At 33.6% G+C, this 21,949-nt stretch overlaps 4 protein-coding genes across 4 annotated transcripts in view; 3 read left to right on the top strand and 1 right to left on the bottom strand.

Moving 5' to 3' along the window:
* The window catches only part of LOC105622015 (protocadherin-15), a 44,829-nt gene extending 35,692 nt beyond the window's left edge, over positions 1–9,137 (top strand). Inside the window, exons 9-21 of the mRNA XM_012203450.1 lie at positions 15–302; positions 509–826; positions 1,166–1,306; positions 1,751–2,035; positions 2,857–3,030; positions 3,519–3,728; positions 4,312–4,443; positions 4,532–4,648; positions 4,735–5,133; positions 5,580–6,208; positions 7,033–7,263; positions 8,113–8,342; positions 8,818–9,137. Of these exons, the coding sequence (XP_012058840.1) occupies positions 15–302; positions 509–826; positions 1,166–1,306; positions 1,751–2,035; positions 2,857–3,030; positions 3,519–3,728; positions 4,312–4,443; positions 4,532–4,648; positions 4,735–5,133; positions 5,580–6,208; positions 7,033–7,263; positions 8,113–8,342; positions 8,818–9,137 (3,474 nt within the window). The remainder of the gene's footprint in view (positions 1–14; positions 303–508; positions 827–1,165; positions 1,307–1,750; positions 2,036–2,856; positions 3,031–3,518; positions 3,729–4,311; positions 4,444–4,531; positions 4,649–4,734; positions 5,134–5,579; positions 6,209–7,032; positions 7,264–8,112; positions 8,343–8,817) is intronic.
* Positions 9,138–13,609: 4,472 nt separating this feature from the next.
* LOC105622014 (tetraspanin-11-like) lies at positions 13,610–16,549 on the top strand. The gene is made up of 8 exons (XM_012203449.1): positions 13,610–13,657; positions 13,994–14,206; positions 14,317–14,502; positions 14,979–15,101; positions 15,418–15,474; positions 15,542–15,637; positions 15,721–15,804; positions 16,487–16,549. The coding sequence occupies exons 1-8, from the start codon at positions 13,610–13,612 to the stop codon at positions 16,547–16,549; spliced, it is 870 nt and encodes a 289-aa protein (XP_012058839.1).
* Positions 16,550–18,143: 1,594 nt separating this feature from the next.
* LOC105622091 (carbonic anhydrase 1-like) lies at positions 18,144–19,501 on the bottom strand. Its single transcript, XM_012203524.1, has 5 exons — positions 19,444–19,501; positions 18,990–19,262; positions 18,670–18,926; positions 18,329–18,553; positions 18,144–18,266 (listed from the first exon to the last, which is right to left on the bottom strand). The coding sequence occupies exons 1-5, from the start codon at positions 19,499–19,501 to the stop codon at positions 18,144–18,146; spliced, it is 936 nt and encodes a 311-aa protein (XP_012058914.1).
* A 532-nt stretch (positions 19,502–20,033) lies between these two features.
* LOC105622089 (carbonic anhydrase 2-like) lies at positions 20,034–21,758 on the top strand. The gene is made up of 7 exons (XM_012203523.1): positions 20,034–20,064; positions 20,177–20,356; positions 20,421–20,562; positions 20,740–20,845; positions 20,979–21,081; positions 21,406–21,542; positions 21,639–21,758. The coding sequence occupies exons 1-7, from the start codon at positions 20,034–20,036 to the stop codon at positions 21,756–21,758; spliced, it is 819 nt and encodes a 272-aa protein (XP_012058913.1).
* Positions 21,759–21,949: the final 191 nt, after the last annotated feature.

Genomic DNA, 21,949 nt, shown 5'->3' with positions numbered 1-21,949 from the left:
GTTTCTATATCCAGGGACCAGACGATCCAAAACCGACGTATACTTTCGAACTGACTACAAATTTCTTTGCGATCGATCCGTCCGGCGTTCTTGTCGTGAATGAGGAGAATTTGGACCGAGATCCTCCGAGTCCTGGCCGCTTTCGATTCCAGGTTGTCGCCCGGGAGAAAACGGGTGTGGCTGCGTCTTCACCTCTATCGTTTGTCGTAACGTTGAACGATGTTAACGACAATGCGCCTCTGCTTCCGATGATGGCACCCATCACTGTTCAAGCGGGAGAGACAAAGAGACAAATAGCGAAGGTGGTTTTTTTATGCTTCTTGACTAACAACTTTATATATTTGAGAATAATAATAATAATTGCGAGTAATTCGTATTTTTTTATATTTGATACTTTTTAGTACTTATCTAAATTGTCATTAATTTATTGCTTGTTAGTGCTCCATAATTCTTTTTCGCGCTTAAAAAGATTCGAGACTCTAAGAGACTTTAATCTGATCTCGCTCAGGTGGAAGCCACGGACAATGACGAGGGTGAGAACGCCGAGATAACGTACAGTATTTATCACGTGTCAAACAACGGCTTGCATAAATTCAAGATAGATCCAAAGACCGGAGTTATCGAGTCTGTGAGGAAACTTAACGCTGGCGAACAGTACAGCATCACAGTGCAGGCCACCGACAAAGGTGGCAAGTACTCGCAGACAATCGTCGAGGTGAACGTCATTCCCGGGCCCAACACCAGAAGCCCCGTGTTCCAGCAACCGGTGTACGAGGTGCAAGTCAGCGAGGGAGCCTCCATCAATTCCACAGTCGCGACTATCACTGTGAGTATCCTTGATATGATGTCCTTCTCATTGGCGTTTTATTTTAAAGCTTCAACTCTGCTCTAATAGAACTGTATCTGCTCGATATATACTTTATTGTTTTTTTTCCTTTCGTCTTTCTATCACGTTGATGAAGCATTCGATCTATGCTTCATTCTTCTATTTATATTAGTTTTTTCGGGTTATATAAAAACAAGTTTCGTAATTAATTATTCTGTATCAGAATGTGAATCTCTCTTCTTTGAATTCTATGAAATCGATCCGGATTGTCTTTTTCTTTTTAAAACAATGGATTTTTAAATGATTATAATAATATAGCGTTATCAATAAACGTTACAGGCCACTGATCCAGAAAACGACCCGGTATCGTACTCGATAGTATCAGGAAATGACTTGCGCCAGTTTGCGATCGGCGACAAATCAGGCGTTATTACCGTTATAAGGAAGTTGGATAGGGAGGACCTGACCCGGTATCAGTTGGTAAGTCGATATCTTCAAACATTATAGTATGAACTTCCTACATCCTCTACAAGCCAATGCACTTCTTGCTTTACACCACTTTCTACTGATAGCTTTTATCTAATCTATGGAAGCATCAGTGTGTCTCTTTCTCTGTATGTGTAAACAAGTAGCGAAATCGAAGCACAACAACATTATTAACATTTATTAACATATATAATCTGTTTACATACTTTAAATAAAAAGGTAAAAATTTATATTTTTAATATTTTATAGCATATATAATTTTTGCTACATTCAATTTCTTAAAGAAAAAAATTTCTCGTAAAAGAATTATATATTAAAAATAAAATCTTATTGATTGAGGCTCTCCAAGTATTTTTATTGTCGTCATTATCCACATTTCGTCAAATTGGAAAAAATTAAAAACAGAGTGTAATACTGTGATATTATTGGTTTATGTAGTTGATAAAAGCTGAGGATACCGGTGGTCTCTACAGCACCGCGACGGTCAATATTATGGTTACCGATATCAACGATAAGAATCCCGAATTCGTGGGTCTCCCTTATGAATTTACCGTCAAGGAGAACGAAGCACGTAAATTAATTGGCCGCGTGCATGCCGAAGACGCCGACGAAGGTATAAATGCCGAAGTCACTTATTTCGTACCTGACGATATTCCGTTTACCGTGGATCCCGAGACTGGCGATGTTCTGACGAAAATAGTGCTGGATTACGAGCAGAACGATGTGAGTGATATTTCCATTATTCTTTTAGCTTTTAATGTAAAACATTAAAATAATATATTATATTATATTATTAATAATATATCATATTATTTTAATGTAAAATTTATATTTTTAACAATGTTAATTAGAAAATCCATATAAGTATTTTTATACTTTTTATCCTTCAATTTATTGGGAAAACATTCATTTTGGGATATTTTGATTATTTCGAGCTAGACGATTATTGGAGATAATATATTGGAGAACTTTGAACTATTAATGAATTTTTCCGAATGAATTTGTGAAAAGCTGCTTCAAATAATGCATAAGAACTTATTACACTTTTCAGGATTCTAGGTGCTCTTCAGTTCTAAAATTATAAACTACGAATACAACTTGAGAATATCTTACAATGAAACAGTTTAATTTATACTCGGATTACGAGAATGTCGTCACAGTTAAATTTCAATTGTACTATTATGTGCGCTTGAGACAAAGAAAATGGGCAAACTGCGTATTTGAATTAAAGTCTATGTAATTTTCATTGATAGAAATGCATTGTGTAAAAAAGCCTGATAATAATTTCATGCAATGTGATAAAAACTTTAATTAATCATGTTGTAAAAATTGTCGTTAAAATCGTTTTAAGAATATGATTATGCATTACATTAAAACTTTTTATTTTATTCTGACATCTCTTGAAATTCAGAATTAAATTATAAAATTTCCAAACACAACACAATTCTCTAAGAGATGTGTTGTGTCGGTTAAGATCGATAAATCTTTTTTCTAATTTTGCATTTATTGAATGTAATAAAATATAACTTGCATAAATTGCGTAGGAATACAAATTCGTAGTGACTGCAAGGGATGGAGCCCCTGATTATCGTTTGGCAACTGCGACAGTCACGGTAAAAGTCATAGATGTCGAGGATGAGGTTCCAGTCTTTCACCAAAGCAGTTACGAGGCACGTGTCAAGGAAAACGTGCCAGACCATAATGTAATTCAAGTCACGGTGAGTCGCATGTCAGACCGCAGTAATACTATTCATAATAGCGTCTGTTCTCGAATGGAAAACGTGTAAAGCGGGAGAAGTGCGATTAAAAGAGATTAATCCGTCTATTCGCATCAGTTCCTGTAGATTTAATTTAATGAAAATTGAGACTCTCGTGCGACGTTGATCGTTTAATGTGGATTCGAATACAAAACGTTCGCGTTAAGATAAAGCGTCTTGACTTGTTCGTGTAACATGCCGAGTGTGAAATTAGTTCCGAAATGGATCATAATAAGGGATGTAATTTCATCGAGGATGAGAGACGAGATTCGCTCGAGAAGTTTCAAAAGTTCATTGGATAATCGAGACGTACACTCGTTCCGATTCGAGAGATATTCGTGTTACTCGCGTCGTCGATGATTGCCATCCCCATCGATGAGGTGGAAAGGATAGTGCATCCTGGGACGGCCGTCTTATTCAGATTTTGAAGCTAACGCGATTACTTCTAGGCCGATGATCCGGACACAAAGAAGCAAATTACGTACATGATCAAACAAGGGGATACCGAACTCTTCAGCATAGACCCGAAGACTGGAATAATAAAAACTATCCGCGGTCTTGATTATGAAAGCCAAAACCAGCATGTACTTATCATAGGCACTGCGGAGAATACTAGCGATCTACCTGGTTCCACCACCCGCGTTGTTATTAATGTTCAGGTATTTTTTATGAGTGTCTGAATCTTTATTTATGGTAGTTGTCAATATCATCGATTTACTATTATCGTTGGCGCATCATATACTACACATGAATGCTTTTTAGAATATCACATTATATAGCTAATTTAAACTGCTATCGATTTTTATTTATTATATTGAGAAGAAATCATGTAAATAAGATTTTATTTTAGTAAAATAAATTGTCATTTATGATTAATGAGTTAGAAGATTTTATATATAATTAAATAAAATAATTAAATACAAATTTTATTTAACATTTCATAATTAAATAAAATATGTACCCGACATACCTACATTAATACCTACATTAATATTAGTTCTTCTGCATTAATGCATAATCTGTAGTTAAAAGTTAAAATGTTAAAACGGGAAATTAATTGCCTATCTCAGTCACGGGAATTAATCTATGGGATCAATTTAACGGAACCGGTTTATGTTGATCACATTAATATCATAATCAACGATCACCCTATTATTTATTATACTTCGAACTTTTAATTTAACTGTATTTTTATATTTTCTTACTCGACGGATTAATAACGTTTTAAACGCATCATGGCAGGATGTGAACGACATTCCACCGGTATTTACATCAGTACCACGTCCGATTACGCTGGACGACGACGTCCCTATAGGAACGACTGTAATCGATCTTGTTGCTGCAGATTCCGATGGTACCGCTCCGGGAAATCAGGTTGGTGTATTGACTTCTTTCCAGTATTTAATTTTTTCTCCGTTAAATAAACAAGAAGATAGATTTTCACCGAGCCTGGTATCCGTAGGTTCGATATGATATCATTGGCCGCGGCATCGCCAGCAAGTATTTCGTAATCGATCCCGATACCGGTGTACTCCGAGTACGAGATGACTTGCGCAAGGAGACTGACTCTGAGTATCAGGTATTTGATCCTCCGTATATAACTCGACACCGCACATCGCTCGCGATCTGGCTCATCTATATAACGAGGTAATTCTTTTTTCTCAGATCGACGTGCTAGCATACGATATGGGAGACCCACCATTGTCGTCCGAGACCACTGTGACAGTCTACGTACGTCATGTGGCGACGGTTCCGCCGGAGATCGGTTTGGGTTTCGCAGAGAACTCGTATAACGTCGAGGTACCCGAAGACGCGGGCGACAACACGCTAATAAAGATAATCACTATCATCAACAGTCACGCATACAACACCACGCCGCTCAGATGCGAGATTTATAGCGGCAATGAAGAAGGCCTGTTCGAAGCGAACGTTACGAAGGAGCGAAATTGCGCGCTGAGGCTGAAGAAAGGAGCGCTAGATTATGAGACGACGGAATCTTACCAGATTAAGATCAAACTGGAATCGCTCTCAGGCCTTTTAAACTCAGGCAGAAATACGACGATGGTGAGAAACGCGATAGAACTTATCGGTGTTTTTATTCTGTGTGAAACGAGAATCTTTATAATTCAAATAAAATATTATGTAGCTATTATATTAATACGAATAGACCTACTAAAGATAAATTAATTAATATGGAATACACAAAAACTTAATTATCTATCTTGCAGATATAACTTAAATATTATCGCTTCAATTACAAATCTTTATGTAACAAAAATTTCCAATAATTTACATGAAGAAATTTAAACGCAAAAGATATAAATCCACAACTTTTCTTATCTCGTCTAATCTAGCAAAATTTAATTTTAAAACATATATTAAAATTTATATTCCTAAGAAAAGGGAAATGCATAAAAAATCTAATTTGTGTTTACGTAAAACTATAATTTATGTGAAATAACTGTTGCAGCAAGATTATCAATTCTCATTTTTCTCTAATAAAATTGCAGGTAAAGATCCAGGTGCTGGATGTAAATGATAACAAGCCCGAGTTTATTTTCCCGGAGGCAAGTCAGAAGCTCACGAGAGGACGTTACTTTGCAGCGATTCCGCGCACCGCGCAATTCGCGTCCACCGTCATACAAGTGAAGGCTATCGATAAAGATAATGGCAAGTACGGCAAGCTGGAGTATAAAATCCTGGAAGGGCGAGGTTCCGGTTACTTCACCATCGACAGCTCCACCGGTATAATCAGGACTACGGCGACGTTCGACCATGTGGATGCAACCGAGCTTCCCTTTAAATTCGACGTTCGCGTGCGCGACAATCCTAACTCGAGTGACAACTACAATTCTATTATCGCGCCGGTGATCGTCAATCTTATCGGGGAAGAAAACCTGATGATCCTTGTGGTGCAAGATGCGGCGCCGGACGTATTGCAAAAAGAAGCCGATAAAATAGCAAATGTAATTCAACAGAAGAGCGGCCTGCTGATCAGCATTGACAGAGTCGCGATGAGAAAGGTCCTCACGAAGAATGGCACTATCGAGACATTCCCGCAAGATTCCGATGTATGGTTCTACGCGATCGATCCGGATACCGAAGCTATATTAAATAGAAACAGTACCAAAGTGCAGAGGTAAGTTTTAAAATGCGCCCTTTATATAATATGATTGAAGTGATTGATTATTTATTTGAATATTAAAAGCACATTGTCCATTATTTAAACAAATAAATAAATATTTTAAATTGAATTTTTGTAAGACACAATAATTTAAAATAATACACAAAAAAATTCCATAAATAGAATTTTGTTAACAAATTTAACATTATTATTTATTTAGATTTTATGTTAACAAGAAAATTACGTTTTGCAGTCTGAGTTTCGTTATAATATCACCTTAACTCTATCTTTGTATTAAATACGCTAAAGCTATGATGTCTCACATTTATTTGCGGAACAGTATTACGTAATTACCGTAATGCTCACATTGCAATATGCTTTTAGATATCTACTTCCGTAAATGAAATAGAATATTATTAAATTGATTTCTAAAATATTTCAGAATTAATGGTTACGCAACAAGAAATTGCTTTAAAACTTTCTCTTTGATAACGTTGTAATAATTGATTAAATTAAATATTTAAATAGAACTCTTTTTAAATATATATTATTTTAACATAATTTGTGAACTAATTGTTTTCTTGATTACAATTTTAAATTCTTTGTAAATACAGCACATTTAAATTGCTAGAAATCTCTTAGTAATTTTTTTTTCTAAACAAAATTTGAGCTTTATTGTAATTTAAATTAATAAAAAATTAAATTGAATTTCAACGACTATTCTGTGTTTGATAATGAAAGGCACGTTTTTTATGCGAGTATCGAAAAATCAATTATAACTTTTGATTAACGTAACATTTGCTCGTGGGCAAATATTAAAAGCGCCGAATGTTCGACAGATCTATCATGGATAAATCAGCCATGTCAAATATCACCTTTGACGTGTCTACGTTAGTGCGAGCAAATGCCATCGATATTCATGCACCCGTGATGCCACCCGAACCAGTTCGAACACAAACGGCGGTCGCGTTCAGCGGCGAAGTATTCCCGTACGCGCTAATCATCATCGCGTGCGTGATTTTGATCCTCGGCATTGCCGGTATCATATACATATGCGTCTCCTGGTCCAAGTAAGTGTTCTGATTTTAATAATGAAACCTTTTAATACTGCGCGAGTTAAAATAAATCGACAAATACATTTATAAAAAGATAATTAAAGCTAAGATGCAACACGTGATATTAACGGTTTATTATAGATTATTAAAGTAATAAACAATTTAAATTAAACTTGTATATACAGAAAAAACGATGTTATATTAACAGCATTGGTTAGCAGTGTTCTAATTGAAAATCTTGTTATTCTTGTTTATTTAATAGATAGCGGTATTTATGAAACAAATAATATTTTAATAAAATATGATATATTTGTTTGATGTCATTGAATTAACAATATTATTTTTAATTAAATTACTGCTAATAATACGACATAATTTTTTTCATGTACATGATAAATTCATTACGGATAAAAATAAACTTATATATAGATATACTTGCATGTAGATATAATTAAATATAACATATAGACGATGTTTCAAAAAATTTAAATTTGTGTTGGCTTGCAAACTTAAGCTAGTAGATTTTTATGACATTTTTGCATGTTGTTTTAATAAAAATTGTTGCACACAAATACTGAATTAGAGAACATCTGTTATTACCGTTTTAGTTGTTATTACGATCGCTGAGAGAGTTGTTTCATGAGTGTGAATATTCATTTGACATCAAGTACGAGGCATACAAATTTATACCGCTCTTCATTACCTCCATTAGCTTTAATTGTGCTTTCCGCTTTGAATATCTCCGCGCAAACTTATTACTTCGACATTGCGATCGCGGTAAAATTAGTTCTTTCTTTAGAATGTTTACTTCTGCGACGAGGAATTTAAAGCTCACCGAGAAATTCTTATCGTGAAAATGTGTAGGTATAAAGCGTACAAGGAACGTATGCAACGCATGTATGTGGTGCCACGATATGATCCTGTTTACGTGGAACCCAATTTGAAGGAATACGAGACGCAAGTGCTTCAAATGAGCGTGCCGGTTGACGACAACGATAGCTGCAACGACTTACAATTGGATTTCAGCAACAAAAATCACGCATTTAGTTTGGACAACGTCAGCTACATCACCAAAGATCATGGAGACAGTACCGGTAATTCGTAGCAGACGATATAATATCTGCATTCTTGCAGATATTTTTGAGAAATGCAAGCTACATTTCTCAAAAATACTAGATAAAGATTACAGAATTAAAATATTCTGCATTTATATCCCATTTCATGTTATTATTCACAATCAATTACAAAATGAAATTAAAAACATATTTATCTTCATAATCTATTGTATTAACATTACACTGTAAAAAATAAAATATTAATTTTAACTTGAAAACGTTTAATGGACTTTCTGAGACACACAAAAATATTAAAATTAACATAAAAATGTATATCTCAGAAAATCTACTATTTTTAAGTTAAAATTAACATTTTATTTTTTACAATGTAATTTTTCTTAAACTAAAGTTATTTCATTTAGAGGATTAACGTAATAATTAAATACTTTTTAAATAATACTAGTTTGTAGTGGATATCCGAGATGTACAACGAGCTTATGTGTTCTGCTTTAAGGCCAACAAAGCCCCGTTAGTTCCGAAGCAGCGACCACGGCACGAGCATCCAGTATTGTCGGCAATCATGGCGATACCAATATTCATTCCCTAAGACGGTCCACACTGGGCCGAAAGAATCACAGCGCGAGTAACACGAATACCCTCAACAATCGCGACGCGACACCGGTACTTAATCCCTTGTATAATCATGGCGGTGATCTGCTGAGTCCTAGTCCGTCCAACGACAACGTTATCTTCAGGGAGAGGAAGGATTACTCGCATCTCGGATTCACGTATCTGGGCGAGCAAAGTCCCGTGGAGACCACGACAGAATTGTAAGTCTTGCTGCACAAGATGATGTGCGAATGTTTGTTACTTTAAAGACTGCCACCGAATTATACGCGAAAAAGAAAGATTGAGATATAATCTTATAAATGATATAACTTACAGCATCCTGTAATTTTTATTTTGATACATATATTGTATACACGATAAGACGAACAACTGTGATGGACATAACATTTTTTTCACATCAAAGTTCAATCAATGATAAGATTTAAACGTTAAAAAATTTCAAATCTCACGCGTAAAAATCCTATCAACGAATATTGTCTCGCATTTACGACATACGTAAAATCAACATTCACCTATCCTTCGAGCGGATGTAATTCTTTTTGCATTTAGTTTTGACAAATGCATGAAATATGACAACGAGAAGAATTCTTGACGCTACGTAGCATTTTTTTTCCTGACGCGTTAAGCAACATTAAAGCGCCATACGAAGAGCATATGAAAGCTTATAAATAGTTGAATGACTTTGTATCTATAGATTTCTTCCTTTCATATGTCATCTTCTGAATGTGTACCTGCTGTGCTGATTCAGCGCGCGCAATGCAGCCGCGGAATTCCCGGTGGGACACATTCTGAACGAGTTGTTCCGTATGTGATATCCATAAAAGAGCAGTGTTATAGCGTTTCAGATACGACGGTAGGAACGAGGCCGTGAAAATATCGCACGCGTAAAAGGCGTCTATGAAAGAGAGCGCGGATATCCTTTAGAGCCAGCCGATATTCCGCGCGATTTATTTTCAATCCAAGCATCGCGTTTTCGCGTTGAAGCCGATAGAGCTTTTGCTAACAAATTGCAAGATTGCGAATAATCGCAGCGCCTTGAATTAATTATAGCAAGCCATTACGCGATTGTATACACAGATATAAAATAGTTGCCGTGCAATAACTGAGTCTCGATTAATTTCAGAAAATTAATGTTTTTCACATTTCACTTGTATGTGGACTTTCATCCGTAATGCATAAATGTACATTTTAATCATAGAGAGAGAGAGAGAGAGAGAGAGAGAGAGAATACCACTGCGATTCAAGTTGTAGACTTAAGTTTCGAGGACGAAGCTACTTGTTATATTGTACGAACGGCGTGTACTTGTGAATGCATGTCTCTGCACGAGTCTCGTCGGCTCGTGCGACCTTGTAAATGATCGATCTCGATCACGTTGTGTACTATATACGTGTAATACTTTTTTTTATTTATACGATCGCATGTTTGCTCATGTCATTCTATTGTAATCACAATTAACCGAGGCAATGACGATGGTGCATACTGTTTGTACGTGATCGCAAGAATACCGATGAAGCTTCATGGCAGTTGTTGCGGGTTTCCACTGCGACTTGTTCACACGATCGCATCAGCGGTACTTAACGACTGCCATGCGGAGAACGCGTCATCGACACTCGTGACGATGTAAATGGTGAAGAGTACTTAATTAGGCACGCGTAATTGTCCATTTCCTCTTGCAGTTTTCGACCACGCTATTCGACTTTGTGGACTGAAAGGTCGACAGATCCGCGGGAAGATATTGGGAGTTGGGGGAGGCGACATTGAGAGGAATTGCGTATATGATACGACTTGATTGAATGTATATCTCTAGTCGTATACAGCAGGCGTCTACTGCAATTTATAAGCCGCGTTTTATATTGAAAGAGAAAACAAGAAATCACGTGTATGTACGTGTTACAAGTGTTCTCCGATTATAGCGATGATACCTTTACTCGTATAGTTGTATAATATTTAAGCGCGAATTCTGTAAAAAATTGTTAATACCTAATAATAAATTTATTATATTTACATAATAATGGAGTTTTTGTTTACAACACCAACGCTCCACAAAAATATTCTCTCGTCACAAAACACACGACCGTTCCTTTGCCGAATTGTTACGTAAACGTTATTTCTAGTTCATTCAAGTTTTCACACAGCTGAAGCAACTTTGTCTAATTCTCATGTTTTGCATTTTCACATATAATAAATCATGTCTTTAAAGCGAGAACGTGTGGAGTATATTATCCCATACAGCACACTTTATTTAAGATGTCTAACATGTCTTATTTAACATCGTTAACATTATTATGTAAATTTTTTTTTTAAACTGATTGACCTATGATTTAACAACTTTTTTGAAACCTTTGTTAAATTATAGATAATTTGAAATGTATGATTTGAGTATTTTGTTAGATATGACAGACAGCATTATCATATTATGAATATATGTATTAACGATACTCCAATTTCACTGTATTACATCTTTTTATGGATTTTTTTATCATTACACTGATGAAGACTCAATCGAAAAGGTTAAAACGTCTATAATTTTTTGCAAGAATCAAATATACGAACGTTTACACACGTCTAATCTATAATACGTTGGCTGATTTCACATTTCTTTATTTAAGAGACATTCTGGAAATGTCCTTAAAATGTCCAGAGGACATAGAAACGTCTTCTCTTGGAGTCTCTGTGTTAAATGGGATGTAAAATTATTACGCCCTTGTAAAGTTATTGCGTAGCTAACTTTATCGTCTCGATAGTATTTTTAATACATTACACGCAGAGTTGCTGACACGTGATGCATCCTTCCATGCGAAAACTCATTTTAAAGTTCGTTCTAAAATCACGTAGCTCTGTGCCTTCGATAGTTTCGACTTTATGCTCAAAAGAGGAACAATTATAATGCAGTCGGAATAATGCTCTACATATGCAAGTCTTTAATTAGAATAGCTAAAACATTTTAATTAGAACGTGGGAAATTATACTTGGAGCTGCCTTAGATCTCACACTCATCACTCATACTCGTAGGTGGGAATTGTAAGTGTGTCGGTGAGGTACGAAACCGTCAACGGGATCGTTCTGGGTAGCGGGTTTCAACCGTACCCGACGATAGAGCGTCGGCGCCGCGACGACGAGAGCACGCAGACGCATCTGGACCAGCGTCGGTGACGTAGAAACGAGAAACTAGAGGCAAAAGGCATCCGGAGGGAACCGGAGGCAGACTCGTTCGTTTTGCCAGGTAACGTTCAGACTGTCCGCGGCGGTAACTACTCGATCGCGGTCCTCCTGTCTGGATTAATATGCGAGAAATAGCTTGAACCATATGAGATAGGCAATTACTGTGTCCACGAGTACGCGAATAAATAATACTGGAGGCATTTCATCGATCCTCCAGCGTATCGACAAGTAACAGGCGGGTCCGTTCTCCCATTCGCGACGCCAACAGCTCAGGCCGCGCAAATTCGGAGCGTCCAAACGATCGAACAGAGATGACGTACCATAAAGGGATCGCGAACCACCTGTGAACCGAATTGGAACGCCAAGACAAGGATAGTCTTTGATTATCGAACGTGCATCCGCTTTTGTGATTTCAACACTACAGTGTAATGTTGTTTGTAAGATAAACAACAGAGAGATTGTAATTGTGTAATTGTGTAACAGTTACATTGGCGAACATCAAAAGCAAGTGATAGACATTTTGTAATCGAGAAGTGTGAGCTAACGTTCGTGATAGGTAAATACTTGGATATATAGTTTAATAAATTAGAATAGTGTTTTGATAATTTCATTGTTCATTTATGTTTAATGAAAATGAATAAATAAATGTAATGAAGTTGTGTAAAAATAACTAAAGAATTTAAATAGATAAAGAGTTTAAATAGATAAAGTTTAAATAGATAAAGAATTTTAAATTGTGTTTGACACGGAGTGTTTCTGAAATTAAAGAATTGAGGAAATATATATATATAATACTTATATAAATAAAAAGTTCTTGTTAATTTTCTTTTCGATAGATTTCTAAAAGAAAAAATTATCCTAATTTAATTATTCTATATTTTTCCATTTCTGCTTTAAATTTCAGAGTCATAAAATTTGATCTTTTCAAAATTTTATTCGTTCAGTATTACTTTGAAAGCAATCAGAAATAATCGAAAAAAACGTTTTTTATATAATATTTTTAAATATATAGTAAAAAATAAAATAAAATTTTAAAATAAAAAAAATAATCTACCATGTTTTTTTCATGTTTATCAAGATAAAAAAAGAAAAATGTGTTTGAGTATTATAATTAAAACATTTTTTTAAGTATATTATTAAAAAAATATATGTAACTCTCTCACTTTAATTAAATTTAACATTTAACATTTTTTAAGTATTATTAAAAAGTATATATAATTTACTTTAATTAAATTCGACATTTAAATGCAATTATTATTATTATTATTTTTTATTATTATTTAATTATTATTATTATTTTGTTGAAAACAGTTGCAAAGCAAATATGAAATAAAACATTGCATATTTATATTTATTATAAACATTGTATAAAAATGATTAATTAAAGAGGAATTAACGAGTTTAAAATTTATATAACAAATTCTATTACGTTTCCATCCTATATTTGAGCTTACAACAGGTCGCTCTTATATTTGCAGATTGATGACTAATTGGAAAATCAAGGATAACAGATATGAAATACTTAAAAGTCGCGTTGTTCACATTCAATCTATTAATATGGGTAAATAACATGCATGCACATTTTGTAACATTATGAAATATAAATTAAGTTTAGAAATAGCGACACGTGCCACTTAGATGCTCAAACTATAAATAATTGTGGCGTAATTCTGTGTACTTTAGAGTAAAACAATCATTTTTCATACTTTGTATTGTTCTCGGTTGAATTAAATTCCGTAAATCTACTTCTGAAGGAAAGCAGAGAGAATTATTTTAAGAGTCGCTTAAATTTACGCGATGTTCAGAAAAGTATAGTTCCCTGAGGGATATACAGAATTACTCTTGCTGGTCGCGATAAAGAAACAATCGTAAATTCATTGCCTTTTCCTTTCGGCAGTTGGCTGGCTGTACGGTGCTCGTTATAGGCGCGTGGTTACTTTTGGAACCCAGCAAAGGACACATCCTAAATCTTTTCGTACCTGATATTAAGCCGCACGAGACTATCAATCTGATAGCTTATAGTCTCCTCGGGCTTGGCTTCATCGTACTCACGGTCGGCTTCTTCGGTTGCCGCGCCGCGCTACGCGGAAATCAATGCATCCTCGCCACCGTGAGTGAAACGACATTTTTATTACCTCCGCCCCTTGGGGGCGCGCGTACCGTTATAGACGTCGGGTCAGGGTCGGTGATGTTTTTATATCGGTAATTGTTTTTCCACAGTACATGAGCATGTTGATCGCGCTTATCATCACGGAATTGGTGACGGCCGCGATCGGTGGGTTGATGACTTTTCAGATCCTATCGGATTTGGAGGAAAGGCTTTCCAATAAACTAAAGGTGGATTATGGTCACGATTCAACCAGCGATCTTCCCTTCAGCCATAGTTTGGACTTTGCGCAGTATAAGGTGTCGTACCAACAGAGCTGCTCGTTTGACTGCTCATTGGTCTTTATGGCATGTCTTGTCATTAAAAAAAATCGCTTATTTTTGTTATATAATCTTTTTTTTAATTGTGATATATTTTGTTCAATTCGTCTTGCGTATAATTTTTCAACTATCAATATTAATTATGAATTTTTGTATGTTTTACTTGAGATGTCAAGTTCGCGGATACGTGCTTTCCATCGCAGCACATCGTAATTGTATTTGTGCACGACACTTTAGCGAAATGATACGAAACATTTTTTTTCTTTTTCTATTAAAAATGTTATATTTAAAATTATTTCGTCTCATTTTTCCTGCAGCATGTATTACGCGCCAAAATACGCACGTAAATTATGTTTCATGCATGATGGGGTCGCATGCAATGCTTTGTCAGAAATCGTCTGCCCGATGAGACATTTCGCGATGGTTCGAAGAGCACATGGATGATTCCATTGCAGTTTAATTGCTGCGGTATATACGGCGATGACGATTACAATGGCACTGCTTGGTGGAGGGATGGTCAAATCTCGGGAAACAAGAGGCAGGTTCCCCTCACGTGTTGTGTTCTCAAAAATAGCGAGGTACATGTTTGAATTGATTGATTCTAAAACAACATATATGGATATTGAATTTCTGAAAGTTGAGAGAGTTTATAAAATGTTTTGAAATGTTTCGAAATAATAAAATATACAAATTCCTATACAGTATGTAATATTAATATTTAGAGATTTCTTTTGTGAAAACCATATAAGTTGTGCATAATGAATATTTTAATATTTTGATTGTTTTATGAATAATTTAATCTTCTGATTCATCTCTTTTTAAAATGTTCTTTATCTTAAATGTCTAATTAAGATCCACGGTTAGTCAGTAAAAGCGAAAGCTTCTGTTTTACAGAATAAAAATACAGGCAGCAGTCCAATGAGTGTTGTATCGAGAGTGTTTCATAAAAATGTGAGTAAAATGTCGGCGACGAAGCGAATGTATGAACTTTATGTGAGTAATCTTTTGTCGCTGGCAGCTGAACGAGAAGCCATGGCTGCATCCGCAGCCTAAGGATGAGGCCGCATGTCAAGTAGAAGACGAAGAGGGTCACGAGGGATATAGGCACAAAGAAGTAAGTACGCATCGTGCCGTGAAGTATCATGCCATTGCATGTTACAGTGTTGCATATTTCAAATGAACAACGCGTTTTCTCAGGGCTGCCTTGGAAAAGTCACGAACTGGCTGCAGTGCGAGAGCTTCACATTAGTATTCCTCGGTATGGCAATGGCAGGAATACAGGTAAATCTTTTTATTATTTTTTGCAAGCTCTTGGAAGAAATAATTTTGAAGAAACGTAAAATCAAAGATTCATACAGTGTAAAAAATAAAATGTTAATTTTAATATTATAGTGGACTTTCTAAGGCATGCAAAAATTAACATTTTTGTGTGTTAACATTTTTAACATTTTTGCATGTCTCAGAAAATCCACTATATACTCTTTAACTTAAATTAACATTTCATTTTTTACAGTGTAATTTTTACTTAAAAAAGTGCCTTTAACTTTTCACACACACTTTATAAAACATTCTTATAAAAATTGTATTTTACAATAAATTACTGTTCTTTATTTTAAGGAGTTTTTGTATCTTTTTGAAATAGAGATTGTAATGAATTATAAATAGAACAGACTTATCAAATATTTTCTTACTAAACTTAATAGTTTCCTCCTCGGTTTCCTCTTTTGTGTCTTTAATATTTTGTAAAAAGACTTTATTTAAGAAAGTATTTTTGATCTTTAAACTTTATAAAAATTTTATGGTAATTACTCTTCTATATTTAAAGAAACTTTTTGCATTTTTTTTCAAATCGATTATAATCGATTTGATATAAATAATAGAATAGATTTATTAAATATTTTCTTAAATTAAATCTTTCTTTACTCTTATATTTTAAAAAAGAAATAATCAAAATGCATTTCAGACTTTCGGGATAATAACGTCTGCTTTCCTCTGCCGAACGATAAGAGATATGCAGGAAGAATGATCCAGGATTCGTAGTCTCAATGAAGTAAAGAGAATGTCGTGGCACGTCCAATCTTTACATTGACAACTTTGGAAGAAGAAACATTTATTTTATATCTTCGGTATTGCTACTTGGAAGATTGCCGAAATTCGTTTCGGTTATGTGAGTTGGGACATTAATCGGGATTTGCAGTTAGGAAATATTGCGGGGAAGAAAGTAATATAAATATTTGTTCTATTCCACAAGGTGTCTGTTCATTGAGAACTTCGAATCGAAATAACAATAAGTGCTACGCTTAAATTTAGATCGATTTCCACTTCTGTGCGCGTTTTGCTGCCATTCAGCAATAATGTGACCAAAATGTACCCTGCTGTACATACAACTGTATGCATTTGTGTCGTGTTCAATCGAGTTCAATCTAACTAATACTAATAAAAAATAGCGATGTTATCGCTGGTGTTAGTATCTCACGACGACCATCGGGAGAGTTTGGCTAGCAATGTGAATTGTTATCCATGGCGTTCTATCGTCTTGTAAATACACTTGCCAAGAAAAAAGGATGGATATATGCGCTGCGTGCGTGAAAACTTTCGAGTTGTTTTCTTTTTTTGTAGAAAATTTACCTAATTTGAGATGTAAAATGATTTTTCGCACAAAGTTGTACATAAATTTTTGAAGAAATATCATAATTTTTAACAACTAAGATATTTATGTGAGTATGTTTAGGGGAGACTGAGGCTGATTGATGTATTCTATTAACAGACTTTTAAACGATGTTAGTAGTTCAATAAAAAACGCGTTACAATTATATAACGCTCTATCTTTGACTGAACTTGATGAGTTTTCAAAGTACGTTTAACTAGCCTAGATTATTCTTAACTATAACTCGAATTAAAGAAATTAAAAAATTTCATTTACTTAGTAAAATGTCATTAAATTTTTACGTATATATATATATATATATTTCTACTTAGCCTAATAATATATGTTCAAGATAGTGCCAAAATAATCTCTGTGTTTCGAAACTTGAAAAAAAAATTACAAGTTTTGATCAATCCCAGCTTCTCCTAATGAACGTGTATGTTAGATCTTTATAGACATTTATTGTCCATCTCGAAATGGATGATGCACATATACATATATACATATATATATATATATATATATTATATACATATATTGGTGTAAAAAAATACGTCATATATATTCTTTAAGGAAATACTTTCCTCTCTCCGACACTAATTTTCGAAGAATATATTATTAATACAACTTGTGCCAAAAGAGTTTATTATACAATGAGTGACTTTTAATATGTTTTTATTTTCTCAAAACACTTGGCAAAACGAAATGTCCTGCGTTTATAGAACGCAGCTTAATGATAATAAAAATGTTGTTCTCTGTGTAAAAATTTGTTATTTATTTTATATTCTCACAAATTTATATTTTATCACCTCTAAAATTTTCAAAATTATATCTATTTACAGAATTAGTAGCTGCATTATTGTAAACATACATTCTTAACATTAATTTTATAAATTGTATTCCCTTAAATATAACAGTATCATCATATCGAATAAATCTATTAATTTGATATAAATTACATCGAAATTAATAATTAATAATTACCCGATAAGCTTTCTTCATAAAAATAAACATCACGGTCATTCAGCGGTTGAACTGGTCGACAATTCAAAAGTAATGGGCCCTCTACTGAACAAAGTTTTCGAAATTTCTCTATCTGTAAATTATATTATATGACGATAAAAAGCTGAAAAATATTTTAGTGATGTATGATTTTACCTGGGATGAGGAAATAGCGATTGGTTCTTGCTGTACCATCCATGTGACAATTTCACTACAAGGTGGCTGGCTAAGAGAACCGCTATATGTATAATAATCTCTGTCAAAAGGCGCGAAAATCCATTCTAATGGAAAAGGAGGTATATAGACTATAGATCCCGGACAGGTAATACGCCACAAATTGCTTATGATATGATCCAAATAAGGATTATCTGTGTCATTTATCTGTGTCAATGTATTATGATAAGTAAGGATAATTACGACGAATTACTTTGATATAGTACATTTTACTAGTTTAATTTCTTAATACTTGTGCATTTATTTGTTAACAAAAAATATACTTGAAGGAAGAACGAAGTAATCGCTATTCCGTCTTTTGTTCCAAGTGCGATCGCATCTGTTGGTGATTTAATTCCACGTTTTACATGAATAATTTGTAGTTCCATAGGAAAACGAACATAGTCTAAGGTATGTTCACTGCCCTCTTCGTTTGATGGACCCCAGTGAAACATAACATTAAAGAAATCATATGTATCGATCAAAGGTCCCCCTTGGAGTTGCGGCCATGTGGTACTAGTCCAGAATCCTCGGAGTATTACTATATATTAATATAATGTTAAACCTATACCATTATACTTTAATTTGCTTCTAGAAAATTTACCAGTATGACCATCATTTGCAATAGTCATCGACAGAGGTCCGCTATTATAATTGCTCCATCGAAGTGGCTCAGATGGTTGCACTACTACAGCGAGCCTAGTTGTGATATTAATAGGCGATTGATTGCTACCAGTGCTCTCAGGATATAGATCTTTCCATGTATGAGGACCATTCTGATAAGCAGCATAGCCGAATGAAAAAGTGGGTGAACGGTAATCATTTTCCATCCATGCAAATAACTGCGTCCATTCCAAAATTTCAGTTAATAGTAACACTAACGAAAGAAATTTAATATTAAAAAAATATTTCAGTTATTTTAAAAATAAAACCTCAAATTGATGATTACAAACAAAAATTATTAGAAAATAATGTTATCAAAAAAAAAACTCTCTCTCTGTGGAGGTTATTATTTTATAATTAAATCATTGCTTTTTATTTTTCTGAGAAATACGTACCCATAAGTAGAACACTGCTGCACGCAACCATACATTCTACTAACGAAAAACCTAACATTTTTGTATTAAAGCTTCCCTGACATTTGTACCAAAAAAACTCGGTGTTAAAACCCACGTGCGGTATTTCCGACGTAATAAATTTTTAAGCGAGTAATATACTTCACAATTTGTTTCATTCCGCATTAATTTCTATCAAAAATATTTAGAAAAGTACGAAATATAATGTAAAATAATTATTACGGTTAAATAATTTTTAAGAAAATTGATATATAAAGCTTACTTCAATTTATAAAAATAATGTGAAGCATGGTGCGAAGTAATGTGAAGATAATTCAAAGATTATAATGTATTAGTAGCTTCATGGCTAGTAACACCATGAATAATTTCTTACTTTTAAACAATCTTTAAATTATTTATTTCATTGCATGATCACGTCAATTACTCAAAACTTATTTCCAATAATGTTATCAAAATAATTACGACATTAGTACCAATATTTTAAAAATAACATGTCGCGTTTAAAAGAGATGAAAATTTAATTTTAGATTTCTTTCTATTTAAAAGCTCGATGTATTCATCGTGATGCACAGATGACATCCAAATCTAAGAGTTTCCAATCACGTAAATAAAAATTTTTATATTTTATAGATAAAAAATGTGTTATAGATATACTTGTTTAATAGCTATATAAAAATATCCTTATTATATTTATGTAATAAATTTTATTTTCAAGTGCGTTCTACACAAGAACAAAAATTATGCACGACGTCATCTTCGGGTCTTCCGAAATGGCGGCAATCTCCGATCGATATCAGTCGCGTTGCAGTATGGAATAAAAAATTTCCGCCATTACTTTTGACAAATTATTGGTCAAACATTGGCACAGCGATACTTGCAAACACTGGAAAAACAGGTTTTCTTCATTCAATATAAATTCCGAGCAATACATTACGCATTTATAGTTTAATAATTTTTAGTTAACATCGAATTGGCGAATAGAAGATTGCCGATAATGCGTGGCGGCCCATTGAAGGATGATGAATATCAATTTATGAATGTACAATTCCGATGGGGCCCGTCCAACTGTCGAGGCGCGGAACATTCTATCGACAATATTTGGTTAGAGATATGAATTTCATATGAAAAGTTACTAACTATGTGTGAAAAATATATTAATATTTTTCATTTAATTTAAATTTAAATTAAAATTATATTTTATTTTAAATAAATAAAACACGAATTTGTTGTCATAACTAATGAGATCAATGCAACGTCAAAATAACGGTATTTATCAAGGTATTCGATGGAAGCACAAGTCATGCATTGGAATACGCGTTATGGATCGATAGATAAGTGTTATGACAAATCTGATGGAATTTCAATACTTTCCTATCTTATGCAGGTATAATGGTCGAAAATTAATTAAAATCTAACCTGTCAAAAGAAATCTTCTTATATGATAAAGTTTTATTTTTAGAATAACTTTTATTATATATTGTTGTAATTTAATTATAACATTTAATTGTGATAAAAAGGTTGTTGGTTGTCCTGGAATTCCAGACAATCCTACGCTTGCTCTAATCACTCATAAACTCCCAGAAATAAAACGAACGCAGAGCACCATAAATATTACTCCGGGTAATTACATAATATGAAATTATCTTTTTTTAATAATATTTATTAAATTCTATTAATCATAGAATAGCTCATATAATTGTTAGTGTTAATTAATGTTAGTGTTTTCTTTTTTTTCTTTTCATTGTAGCAAACATTGAGAGCAATTTTCCAAAAATTATTTTTAATCAATTTTATTTTGAAATATACTTTAAATACTTATTTTAGAATATACATATATTATTTTTGTAATATTCGATAATTTTTTTATTTCCATGATAGCTTTAATTACATAGAATATTGTTTACAATATTAACATTTTTTAATTAATCATGTACTTATTTACAGATTGTTTACGTTGGATGCTGTATGCATGCACTTGTCCTGGATATTACACTTATACAGGTTCTCTTACTTTCCCTCCGTATAATGAATGCGTCACTTGGATAATCGTGCCAGATGCTATAAAAATATCCTCCAATCAAGTATATTAAAAGCATATGTGTATTAATTTAACTTAAAAAATTATTTACAGTTTCAAATATTGACGTATATAATATGATAATTTATATTTATCATAGATCGAAGCATTCAGAAGCCTTTATAATCATAAATGGGAGCATATAGTAAGAAATTATAGATCACAACATCTTCTTCATGGAAGAAGGATTTTCTTTGCCACAAATGATGCAGTAGTTTGATCGATTAAAATATATTTTTTGTTAAAGAAATAAATTCAATTAGAAATTATTAAACTGAATTCACATTGAACAAACAAGCATGAACAAATACGAATGAATAATGTGTTGAAATATATCGTTTGTGTTTGCTTGCTTGCTTTAATCCGGCTTATAATGTAGTATAAAATAGGATTTATATATTTTCCTCTTCT

The sequence above is a fragment of the Atta cephalotes genome (genome assembly GCF_000143395.1).
Source record: "Atta cephalotes unplaced genomic scaffold scaffold00039, whole genome shotgun sequence".
NCBI classification, from domain to species: Eukaryota; Metazoa; Arthropoda; class Insecta; order Hymenoptera; family Formicidae; genus Atta; species Atta cephalotes.
Note: the sequence above shows the minus strand (reverse complement) of the source record. Positions and strands in the feature narration are given on the sequence as shown.